The sequence below is a fragment of the Acanthochromis polyacanthus genome, chromosome 7 (genome assembly GCF_021347895.1).
Source record: "Acanthochromis polyacanthus isolate Apoly-LR-REF ecotype Palm Island chromosome 7, KAUST_Apoly_ChrSc, whole genome shotgun sequence".
Classification (NCBI taxonomy): Eukaryota; Metazoa; Chordata; class Actinopteri; family Pomacentridae; genus Acanthochromis; species Acanthochromis polyacanthus.
In genome coordinates this window covers 33,264,264-33,276,019 of record NC_067119.1, presented here as the reverse complement: position 1 = coordinate 33,276,019, position 11,756 = coordinate 33,264,264, and the positions used below count along the sequence as shown (strand labels likewise).

The window sequence follows — 11,756 nt, the reverse complement described above, 5'->3', positions numbered from 1 at the left end:
TAGATGTCCAGTTTCTCCTTCACATCACACTGAATCTCTTTAGGTGATTTTTAATGAAATGGGACCAACTGAGTGAACTCTTCATGTATGACAGCTTTATTTACCTGAAACCAAAGTTCATGTGATACATTGTACAATCGTCTCTGAAAATACAGTACAGCAGTTTGGCAAACAATGCCAGTGGAGGGACTGCCTGTCGTCACGGTGAAACGTGCATTGCTGCACATCCGCCTTCCCAGATGTGGCAAAATCTGCTCCAAACATGTTGCACATCTCAGTGCAAATCAAAAAAACAAAAAAAAGTCTGTTTGGTTTTTAAATATCCCATAAAAGTATTTCCTTAGGAAAGATGAACTGTGTTTTTGAGCTTATTTAACAGTTGTACTATCTGACAAATGTCTAATCTATTTACCAATACTATACATTGTCTATTACAGAAGTCTGGTAAAACAGATGACAGAGTGAACATGCACCAAGGAATAATGTACAACTGACTGTACATGGTACTAAGATCGTAGTCTAAAAAGATGGCATGAGATTGTATCATAATCTGAGGCTCTTCATGCAGGAGGATGGAAGGACAACAAGGAGGGACTGGCTAGTTTCCATCAGACATTTGTTAATGGCCGTTCTATAAAAATGATGTATGAACTTGATGAGCTCCTGTCATTGTATCACTTCACTGACATGCAGCTCTTAGTAAGATGTGCTGCCCAAAACACACATGCACAACAAAACCAAACCAAAGTTTCTGCAAGGAATTTAGAGTAGAGGTGGGCTTACTTGGCCTTTGCTGCAAAGAAAAAGAAGAGAGAGGAAGAAACAAATCAATGGACATGAAGAAATCACACAGCAAAGTAAATGCATTTGAGCAGCGAATAATTTAAACAGGCCAGGCCATGCCATGGGCAAGCAAAAGGCAAATGCAATACAAAAACAAACAACAGAAATACACACACCACCATGTGAAGTCATGGTGTTGGGGCACTTAAATGTCATTGTCTGCCTGTTGCCACAACACGCTGCAACTCTACAATCAAAAACAACTGGTCCCAGTGACACTGACCTGGTGTGAAATGTGAAAAACTAATTTTTTCCACTCAGTGTGTATGTGGCACTTGGTGACACTGAAGGCATTTTAAACTATAATTTCCTCAGTTTGCTCCTTGTCCCTACTGTTAATTTCTTAAAAAGCTTACCGAATTTAAAAAAGGAAGAGCTGTTATTGCTTTCACTTTGTACAATTACGGACTGCAAAGCTGCATGTACAAACACACAAAGATGAGAGCGCTAGGAGTAGCTGGCATGCAGGTCAAAGTGTACTCACTCTGCAGGTAAACAGGTGGAAGGCATTGGAAGAAACAACAGTTAGCTATGAAACCAAAAATTTAAAGCACTCACTGGCCTGGGATTATTGGAGCAGCCATGCACTAGGGCTAAGAGCACACTGAAGTAAACTAGTGTAACTGTATGGAGCATTTAAACAGCAACAAAACTATGTATTCAGAGCTTCTACTTTGTGTGCTATGTACAGATAGACTCTTCCAATGACCTGCTGTTTCAGCCTTCAGAGGGCTGAGCTCCCCTTAAACTGTCCATGTTGTGCTCAGTTGGTAACAGCCTCTTGGTGCCTTTTTACATATTCAAGTACAGTGTGTGCACATTTTACAGACATTATAAGGATTACTGGAATTAAGATGAAAAATTAAAACTCAGACTAAATCTCAGAACTTAAAAACAAAATCCAGACAAATATGTTTCTTCAAGTAAATAAATTTAACAACAGACTGTATCAAAAATTGCTTTGAATCAAACTGGTAACATCTTTGTCCTCTTCCCTCAGATAACAGAGGAAGAAAAATATAATACAAAAAACGACATTAAAATGCGTGCGAGGGCTTCATCTCTACTGCAAAACAAATTGGTGCTTACCTCAACACTTCAAATGATAATCTACGAAATGGTTATGACAAATGGATAGTTATGGTCATATTAACAGCATTGAGGTAGCTGTGCTCTGCCTAATGCAGAAAATAATGAACGAACATGATGCATGGAGCTCAAAAATGACCAGAGATTCATGCCAGGGCAAATATATTCAAGTCTTCAGCCCCTCAAATTAGTATGATACTATGCGGTCCTCATAATCTCTTCACACCCAGCTTTCTTGTCCCCATGGACCCTCCCCCCAAAATTACAAAATATTAATCATTATAAAATAGTGTAAATTCTCTGTACAGCTCAACACACAGCTCCAACATCTCCAACTGTTCACATCGGGGGTCAAAAGAGAGAAAAGCGCAATGGTAAAAGAAAACATGTAGACGAAATGTCAAAGTCATTAAAATATGACTAACCCCCCCCAACCCAAAAATATGTACCAAGGTAAATGTAGTAAATACAAAAAGATCTGACGGTGGTCAGAGCGGGTGTGAGTGTTGATTGGAGGTTGTTCCGAGTTAATGTAACTGTGTTAGATGTGTGTGTTAATGTTCACTTCACACTGGTGCACAGGGAGGGTAGTGTGCTGGAGTCAGTCAGGGCCACAACATGGCGGACACGTTAGTGTCGGTGCTGTAGATCCACAGCACCAGGGGCAGGGAGATGGCCACGAAGGGCCAGGAGATGCCCTCGGCACATGCAGACAGGGAGCAGCCTTTTCTGACCGGCTTCTCCAGCTGTTTACCAAAATCCAAGTAGTTCCTGGCCATAAACTTTAGCAGTTCGTCGAGCAGGATGACAGGCAGAGAGATCTTCAGCACCATCATCCACTGAGTCGTATCCAGAGGGGTGATCTGGAAGATGACCTGACAGAGAAGATGACAACGTTTTACAGGATTACAAGTATTGCCCAAGTCTTCAATATTTTCTGTATCCAAGTATTTTTTTTTTAGCTGAAAAGACTAGGTCAGATTTTGCTCTTTACTATGTGGAACTTGGTGCTTGTAATTGGCAAAATGCTAATTTGACTTCTTGCTTCTTTTACTTCTACTTTACAGTCACAAATGTAAATTTACAAACAAAACACATACTTTAGTGTTATGAAGGAAATGGAACACAATGATTTCTTCACAATAAACCTCCCCCCACACACCCAAGCTCCCAAAACAATGAATGTATTCAATAATTTTAAAGTTTAGATTGAAATTGCTGCCACATTCTCCCACCTTCACCTTTATTTTTAGGTTACTTGATTAACATTAGTTTTTATTGTCCTTTTCTTTTGTACAGTTAATTTTCTTACTTTATTACTTAGTACTGTATGTTGGCATCTAAAAAAAGATTTATAAAATGCATGCTCTTCTGCTATAGGGTGAAAACACTCTGGCTTTACTGTATTTATTTAAACCAATCCCAATGCTCGTGGGCTGCACTAAACCCAGGATGTGTCCCTGCATAAAGTTTTGGTAGACCATGCTCAGAAATGTTTTTCTATTACTTTTTGGCAAAAATGCACAAACATCCCTGTTAAGATAAGATAAGATAGACTTTATTGATCTCACAAAGGAGAAATTTACTGTTACAGGGCTCTTAGGAACAAAAAAAACAGAGGAGTGCAAAAAGTCACGAAAGACATTAAGGCTGTAAAACATATTCTTTGAAGATCTTTACAACCATTTAGTAAAAGAACCAAGCAGGTGTGTCTTTTTGCATGATCAAAATTGAGCTATGTTCAGCATGTGGGCTTTAGCTTGGAGCTTGTTGTGCTTCCTACAGAGCCCTGCAATGGTCACAGTGAGACTCTTTTTTCGATTTGTGTTGCCTCAGTAGGCTTTACATTCCCTCTGGTCCATATGAACAGTGAGCGTGTTGCTTTGGTCCAGATATAACACACTGCCCGTTTAGTGAAACACTGTAGATACTAAAGAAAGAGATAATGGGACACTGATGCATTTATTGCTCACTATTCATTTTAAAAGGCTGATCTCCAACTGTATTAAGCTGCAGCTGCTCTGCCTGATGCGTTAGTGAAGCTGTGGTTTATATATGGTTATCGTGAAGATTTCACTCATAATTTCAACAAAGGCTGCAGCCCCACTGACAGCTGCCACCCAAGGCTGCAGTCATACAGGGTGTCAGTCAGTGACAGAGCTGCTGAATCAGCCCCTTTAGTTTTCTTTTGTAATGCAATGGTGCAGACTTGTGCCTGACAGACACAGCTGAGGGTGCAAGCTTCTCTCTCATGTCACACCCAGCACTGGTCCACTAGACCAGGGCTATTCAATTAAAAATTCACTCGGCCCGGATTTTCAGACTAAGGGCATGAGTTGGGCCACAATGGAAGAGCAGTACTTAAACTAAACCTGTGCTGAAATACGGCTTCTTTAAATTTTACACTTTAAACAACACATAACTTCAACACATCTTGATAGGTAAATACAAGCACATGTTAAGGTGCATATGAGCATGAAAACTAAGTGCAGATTAAAAACACCATCTTTTGTTTTGGTCACATCTGAAAGTACATAAAAAAGTAACTTGCTTAATAGAAACCTTTCAGAACTTGAGGTATTTTCCTTCTTTTGAATTAAGAAAAACCTGAGCTTGTCCCTGTCCATATTTGGTCTCATCTGAGAGTTACTTCTTCAGTGCATATAATAAAAAATAAACTACGGGCACAGTGACACAGTTACTATCTCTTTGAAATGAAATAAAGCTGACATCAAAGTACATTATAGAGTGCAACTAAGTGGAATAACTGAAAACAAAATGTCTTTCTTAAATATGAAACTTATAAGTGAACAGAAAATAGTCACATAAATAGGTAAAACTACATTTAGTGCCTGATACAGCATGCTGCACTTAACATTAGGCATTACATCTCAACTTATGTAGAAGTGTGTGTAACATTTTCTTTGTTGATGTTTCTAGTAGGAGAAAGGACACCTCTTGTTTTGAACAAGCACACAGATGTTTGGCTCATAAGATGTCAATGCAATCTGAAGGCAGTGGTGAAGAGTACTGTCAGTCAGAGAGCAACGAGAGCTGTTTTTTTTTATCATGTTCATGTGTGAAAAGCACAGACTGGCAACCTGTCCAGGGCGTCCCCTGCCTTCACCCGAGTCAGCTGAGATAGGCTCCAGCACCCCCCGCGACCCTAGCGAGGATAAAGCGGTATATAGAGAATGGATGGATGGATAGATGTGTGAAAAGCTTGATTCACATGTGCATGTTGATCCAAACAAACTGAGCGAGTGGACGGCAATTTTTTTGAGAAGAGCAAAAAGTTGCATCATTCCAGTGATACAAGAAGAGGTTCCCTTGTAACCTTGCTTTCAAAAACAACAGTGCACTCCATAATGGATGTAATTCATCATCTAATCAAAGAAAACATCTCCAGTGAAATAAAAAAAAAAAGAGAGAGAATGTTTTCCGTTCAACTGGACACAACACAGGACATCACCGCTCAGGATCAGTGCTCTGTTATTTCTGCAGTTTGAAAGACAGCGACTTTTGATAAAACTGGCCTTGTAGCACATTGTCTAGCTTACAACTATTGGAAAGAGGCATCATTTATGTTTTGACAACGTATATCTCATGAGTTATTGATGCCGGAAGTCCGAATCTGTGAATATCTTTCCAACTTTACCCAACTGTAATTTTAAGGTGTCACTGATGTTGCCCATGAGAGGGTTGTTACAGTGCTGAAGTGTCGCCAAAAAAAAAATGGACATACATGCAAATCTGGGCTGTGTGTCAGTTCTATCTGTAGACTCGTCTACTGCTACAGCCATATTATCAGCTTTTCTGAGCTCTTGTATCAGTGTCTCGAAGACATCTGTGGCGAGGAATGTCAACCCTGCGAATGTTTGAAGTGTCAGACAGGTACCTGTTTAATAGCAGATGTCACACTCTTAACTTTATTGTCGGTTAAAACTTCATCCATGACAGCCAACATGCAGTCCTTACGTTTCTGAGTCTGTGAACAGCCTCATTTTCTTTGCCACGATCCATGAGACACGAAGGGAAGCTGCTGTGGCCCTTTTCTGAGCTGTGCAAGTCCGCTTCATTGTAGCGGAGCTCCAGTTGTAAGACGCAGTCAAACTCTGAATCTCAGCCGCTCTCTCATGAGATCCCTCAGGAAAGTTTGTCCGAAATGCGGCACGTTTTTCCATGTGGTGTCCTCGGACATTATAAAGTTTCAGCATTGCAACGCACTCGTTGCAGAGTAAACACAATGGTTTGGCATTCGGACTTGGTGGTAAAATAAATAAATACTTGTCAGTCCACGCAGGACTAAACCGCCGGTTTTCCTCGCTGATTTGTCGTTTCAGGGTAGAAAAAGACATGCTGCTATTTTCACCTGTATAGAATTGCTAATGTTAACTTTTCGAGCATGTCTCGTCAACAACACAATGTATTGTGAGTTAGTTGCTAGGTTACGGTAAGTGTTGCATTCAATGTTTGTAATAATGTTGGAATTTTTGTAAGAACTTGTCAGTGTTACTAAAGATGTTCTGTTTTTCTCAGAATCAAGTCCCAGTCACTCGGCAGTTGCTTTCAGGCCACTCGAGGGTTGCCTTCAGTCCGCGGGCCGCTAATTGAATAGGACTGGGTGACATGATAATATGTTGTTGTACAGTTTAGGCAGTTGTGACTACAGAGAGCGCACATTAAACGCATGTTTAATGGTTGTAACAGCAGCAACATACAGAGGTAGTGTGAAGAGAGCGACAGTTTCGCTGGCTCAGAGTTGTACTGAAGCTACTCTGCACCTGAACTCCTAAATAAACACATCTGTCATAGAGGGTAAGACAGTAACAGCTGCACATATCTATAGCTGAACCACAGCAGCAGCAGTAACCAGATAGCCAGCCACAGCTTCACCATCACAGCAGGCAGAGCAGCTGCAGCTGTGCTCACAGACAGCAGGTGGATACTGTCAGATCCACCTTTTAAAATGAATAATGAGCAATAAATGCATCACGTACAGTGTCAAGTCATGTCTCCACTCAGCAGAGTGTTTCCCTAAACTGGCATTGTTTAAAAACTGGGCTCAACTAAAGCACCAAATGTTCATAAGTATCAGGAGGAATGTAAAACATATTGTTAGGTAACATAATAGTAGTCCTCAATTAATGTTGTGGTGTTTAGAGGGAATCTGTAGTTTCTCAAAACAAAAATGATTCTGACACCGGTAACATGCCAACAGCAGAAAGAAAGGCAAATGTTAAAATAAACAACTATGGCAGCTTATACCCAAAGTCTACATCCAGGGATTCAGACAGACTCCTGCAGGAGGTGAAACTCTGACTTGGACCATAAGGGCCTTTAGATTAATAGTACGGGGCATCTGGTGGAGTAGTAGTTAAAGCGGGGGGGCCAGTTGCCCCATACTTGTCGCTAGCTGAGCTGCTAAGCTGCCTGCCTGGCTAAATACTGGAGCTATGTCGAAAATTCATTTCTCCATCACTCACATGTATGAAATGACATATGAAAACAGACCCCAGGTTGAAAAAAAACGAAGTTCCCCTTTAAGTTTGGAGTGTCTACTAAATTATATAGTAAATTGCATTTTTCCATTATTTATGGTCACTGTCAGCTTCCATCACATATTTGTATTAAAGCTGTATGTCCACTAGAGGGCCAGAAGCAACACATAAATCCAGGTCTGGCTTTGCCAGGCCATTCTCTTGTTCATAATGATGTGGTTGCCCCTCACCTCACTCTGCTATAGTGAAAAACACACTGGATTGTTTGTATATCGTTAAACAAATCACAGTCATTATGGGGGGAGCGGCTTGGTGTTCCCTCCAAATAGTGACAGGTAGAATTGTTTTAGTGGAACATTTGTATGCAGAGAGAACAGCACTGAGATTACTATGGATAATTCACAGAAAAAAGTAGTGGGGCTGTGCCTCACCGCATGATCCAAGTTATCTGCAAAACTTGAAATTTTCAGTGATGGAAGCTACTGCTCAAATGTTGCTGTTCTTTGCCATAGCGAAGGAAACGGTGACATGCTGACAGCAGAAGGGAAGGACAAAGCCTTCTGATATGAGCTGTCAATGGCAGGTTTATAAACACTTCCTACATCTGGTGAGTCAGACTGTATAAAGCTAAAACTTCACCGGTGCCATGCAACAATCCCATCAAGTCATCACTAAATAGTTTGGTTTTATAACACTCACAGGCAGAGGTTCCACATAAAGAATAAGGAAGTGGAGAGACATGGAGAGGCAGATGGCCCCCAGTAGCCAAATGTTCTCCCAGGGAGGCATCCGTAACAGAGACTGGTTCTCTGACAGGCTGGACAGGAGAGAGAACACAGATGGTGATTCAATTATACACTTTGTCTGCAAATGATGCATTCATGAGAGCTTCTCCAGTCTTTAAAAACAGACATTTACCTGTTCAGAGCATTGCACATCTCAATGGTGACGAGCACCGACAGGGCCATGGTCATCGGGTAGGGAGACTCAAACACGTGGCAGTCCAAGCCGTCGAATTCTGGGTTGTCTGGGCCACACTGCAGGAAGTGGCTCTGTGGGAGAGGGAGGGAGGGGAGTGAGGGGGAGGCAGAGAGCCAAGAGGAGCTGAAGGATGTTCTCTCAGACAGACACACTCACCAGCTGGTACAGAGTGAGCTGTGGTCCATCTTCAGACACTGTAAACCACCAAGCAGCAGCCCCCACAGTGGCAGCACCCACATAGCCTTGAAGCACAGACACCAAAACAACATCATCATACGCAAATTACTTATTTATCAAACCATATGAGGAAAAAAATGAAAGAATCTTTTAATACTTTTGTATATGAAATCTAACAGTTAACCCTCCCCTCCTGTCTGCCATCAGCTAACCTCCAATGGCCAGATATCTGAAGAAGAGCCAACCAGAGATCAGTGGCTCCTTAGCATTGCGAGGAGGCTTCTCCATAATGTCCAGATCTGGAGGGTTAAAGCCCAGGGCGGTGGCAGGGAGGCCGTCTGTCACCAGGTTGACCCAGAGCAGCTGAACTGGGATCAGAGCCTCAGGGAAACCCAGAGCCGCAGTAAGGAAGATACTACCAGGAGATAAGTCTAGTTAGAAAGTTAATCACACACTGAAGCACATTTGAACTTGAGAAGAAGTTACTATTTTATATTTACCCTAATTAACTGTTTTTCTTACTTAATTCTGAGAGAATTTTTTACTTCTCTCAGGATCAGTTGTAAAAATTAGGCTATAACAACAAGGACTCTGCTCCAGAGGAGACTCACCAAACAACCTCACCCACATTGGAGGAGATAAGGTATCTGATGAACTGCTTCATATTATTGTAAATAGCTCGGCCTTCTTCAACGGCAGCCACTATGGAAGAGAAGTTGTCATCAGCAAGGACCATCTCGGAGGCTGACTTGGCCACAGCAGTGCCAGACCCCATAGCGATGCCGATCTCTGCCTTCTTCAAGGCAGGAGCATCATTCACTCCGTCACCTGTCTGTAGACAAACATTTTGTTAGAGCGCAGTATTACTTTGTTGTGCAACACCTACAAATCAACAGAGTGAACATGGTGTTAACAGGACTGTCAAAGACAGGTTACCTATGGGCTTCAGAACATGTTTACCATCTTCTCAGTGCGAACCAGAAATGGATTTAACAATTGTGAACCTGGACCATTTCAAATGAAATGCTAAGAGAATTCCTGTTCATACCTGCGTATTTTTCATTTATATTTCTATTGCAGCTCTCAATGTTATTCTATCTTTGAACTCTTTATCTCTGTTGGAGAGGTTCTGGGAATTGAGAAGTGGCACAAAACAGTTTGTCAACGGTATTTAGCATGAGCTCATGTCTGTTTAATTTTAGTCAGACTCAAAAACAAATGTTTAAAATGATTAATTTAAGAAACCTGCAACGTTAGAATGACACTAAGAGCCACAACAGTCACAATACTGGGAAATTCATGATTGGGAAATAAACCAGAAATATCCTCTTAACACTAAGGACCGCTGTAGGAAATTGCAGAATCTTTTAGCCTTCATACCATAGCAGTAATCTCGTCAAATCCCTGCAGAAACTCAACGATCTTGGACTTGTGGGAAGGCTCGACACGGGCAAAACAGCGTGCATGAGTCACAGCCTCCCGCTGAGTGTAGGGTGAGAGTTCATCGAACTCACGTCCCGTGAAGGCCATACGTTCGACATCATCCTCCTCAGTCAGAATACCAATGCGGCGGCAGATAGCCACAGCTGTGCCCTTGTTGTCCCCAGTGATCATGATGACGCGAATGCCAGCCTGACGGCACAGCGTGATAGAAGCAGCCACCTCCTGTCTGGGAGGGTCCAGCATGCCGACACAGCCCACGAAGGTTAGGTCAGACTGGACGCAGAGACAAAGGTGTGAATGTATGTGGTTAGGTGAAAAGTATGCACCTGAAAAACTGCACATTTTAAATCAAACATCCAACATTTGTTGAAGCTTCACCTCATACTCCGAAAATTTAGCAGTGTCAGACAGTATCATGTCATCCATTTTGGGTGGGCTGTCTCGTGTGGCCAGAGCCAAGCACCTTAGGGTGTCACGCCCTGTCCCGTACTCGCGGATAACAGACATGATCTTTTCCTTAATGCCTTGGCTGAGAGGAATTTTGTTGTTGCCCACTCTGACATGAGTGCATCTGTCAATGACTCCTTCTGGGGCTCCCTGTGACATAAAAAATACTCACAACATGACAGAAGACCAACACCAAATGCAAACTTACACACAAGTCCTCACTACGTAACTCTCTCAGTATACCTTAACAAACATTTTGCCAAGGGAAGAACGGGACTTGTTTGGGGTGCAATAGACCGACATGGACTTTCTGTCTCTGGAGAACTCCAAGGTGAACTCCTTCTTCATCAGCTGTTTGATCACCTGATTCAACAGAAGGACAGACAGTGAGAAAACCTGCTGAGTGGGATCAGTGGAAATGTGCAGTGTGAAGGAGCTGCTGTCACTCACTGAGTTGCAGGCATTGGCTCTGTCAATCTTGGACAAGTTGTGGACTTCAGTGTCAAAGACGTTCATCTTCTCCACCAGACAGGTCAGCGCAGTCTCCGTGGCCTCACCGACCTTCTCGTACACACCCTTCACCTGAGACATTGAAAATATTCATGTTCACAACTTCAATGTTCAATAATTTTTGAGTTGACCCAAGGGGATTATTTCATTCCAGAAAAAGAAACAGAATAATGTCTGTCTCAATCCGATGGTTTGGTGTCTACACCAAACCATAATTGTAAGATCAGTAGTGATAAATTGAGGACTAGTGAAAACTGGACTCATGTTATTTTACGTGAAGTCCTCCAATGTTTTTACATTTTCCTTTGTCTTAAAAAATAAAAACATTTGCTAGACTTTGCACTATTTTAATACAAAATAATACAAGCTTATCAAATTTGAACTTGAAGGGGAAGTTTTGCCAATGTAGTAATCTGAGATATTTATGATTTTTCAGACATGAGGTAGTTTTATTCCATCGTGCTCCTCTCCCTACAAACGCTTCCTGTTGTGGATGAGTCCTCAGCACTACTTAGCCAGTATCCCTTCATGTGCTTTGAAGGGGTGGTTTTGGACTCATCAAAGGGAGGGGGTGGGAGTTTTTTTGGTTGTATGCTTTCAAAATCAAACATACTGTTGCCGTTTCCATGATTTCACATAGTTTTAACTGTAGGACAAACTGTCACATCTCTTTAATTAAGAACAGTGGTGCTTTGGCATAGTCTTTATATAGCAAGGAGTTTGTTTGGTATTAGGTCTCAGCTCAGCCATTAATATTCAGAGTTA

General features: G+C 41.8%; 1 protein-coding gene across 1 annotated transcript in view; it reads right to left on the bottom strand.

Moving 5' to 3' along the window:
• Window positions 1-73: 73 nt before the first annotated feature.
• The window catches only part of LOC110956311 (sarcoplasmic/endoplasmic reticulum calcium ATPase 2-like), a 40,137-nt gene continuing 28,454 nt past the window's right edge, over window positions 74-11,756 (bottom strand). Inside the window, exons 11-21 of the mRNA XM_051950730.1 lie at window positions 10,932-11,063; window positions 10,725-10,844; window positions 10,413-10,631; window positions 9,972-10,307; window positions 9,203-9,423; window positions 8,804-9,006; window positions 8,571-8,656; window positions 8,352-8,485; window positions 8,133-8,250; window positions 1,328-2,807; window positions 74-793 (exon numbers count right to left, since the gene is read on the bottom strand). Of these exons, the coding sequence (XP_051806690.1) occupies window positions 2,538-2,807; window positions 8,133-8,250; window positions 8,352-8,485; window positions 8,571-8,656; window positions 8,804-9,006; window positions 9,203-9,423; window positions 9,972-10,307; window positions 10,413-10,631; window positions 10,725-10,844; window positions 10,932-11,063 (1,839 nt within the window). The 3' untranslated portion in view covers window positions 74-793; window positions 1,328-2,537. The remainder of the gene's footprint in view (window positions 794-1,327; window positions 2,808-8,132; window positions 8,251-8,351; window positions 8,486-8,570; window positions 8,657-8,803; window positions 9,007-9,202; window positions 9,424-9,971; window positions 10,308-10,412; window positions 10,632-10,724; window positions 10,845-10,931; window positions 11,064-11,756) is intronic.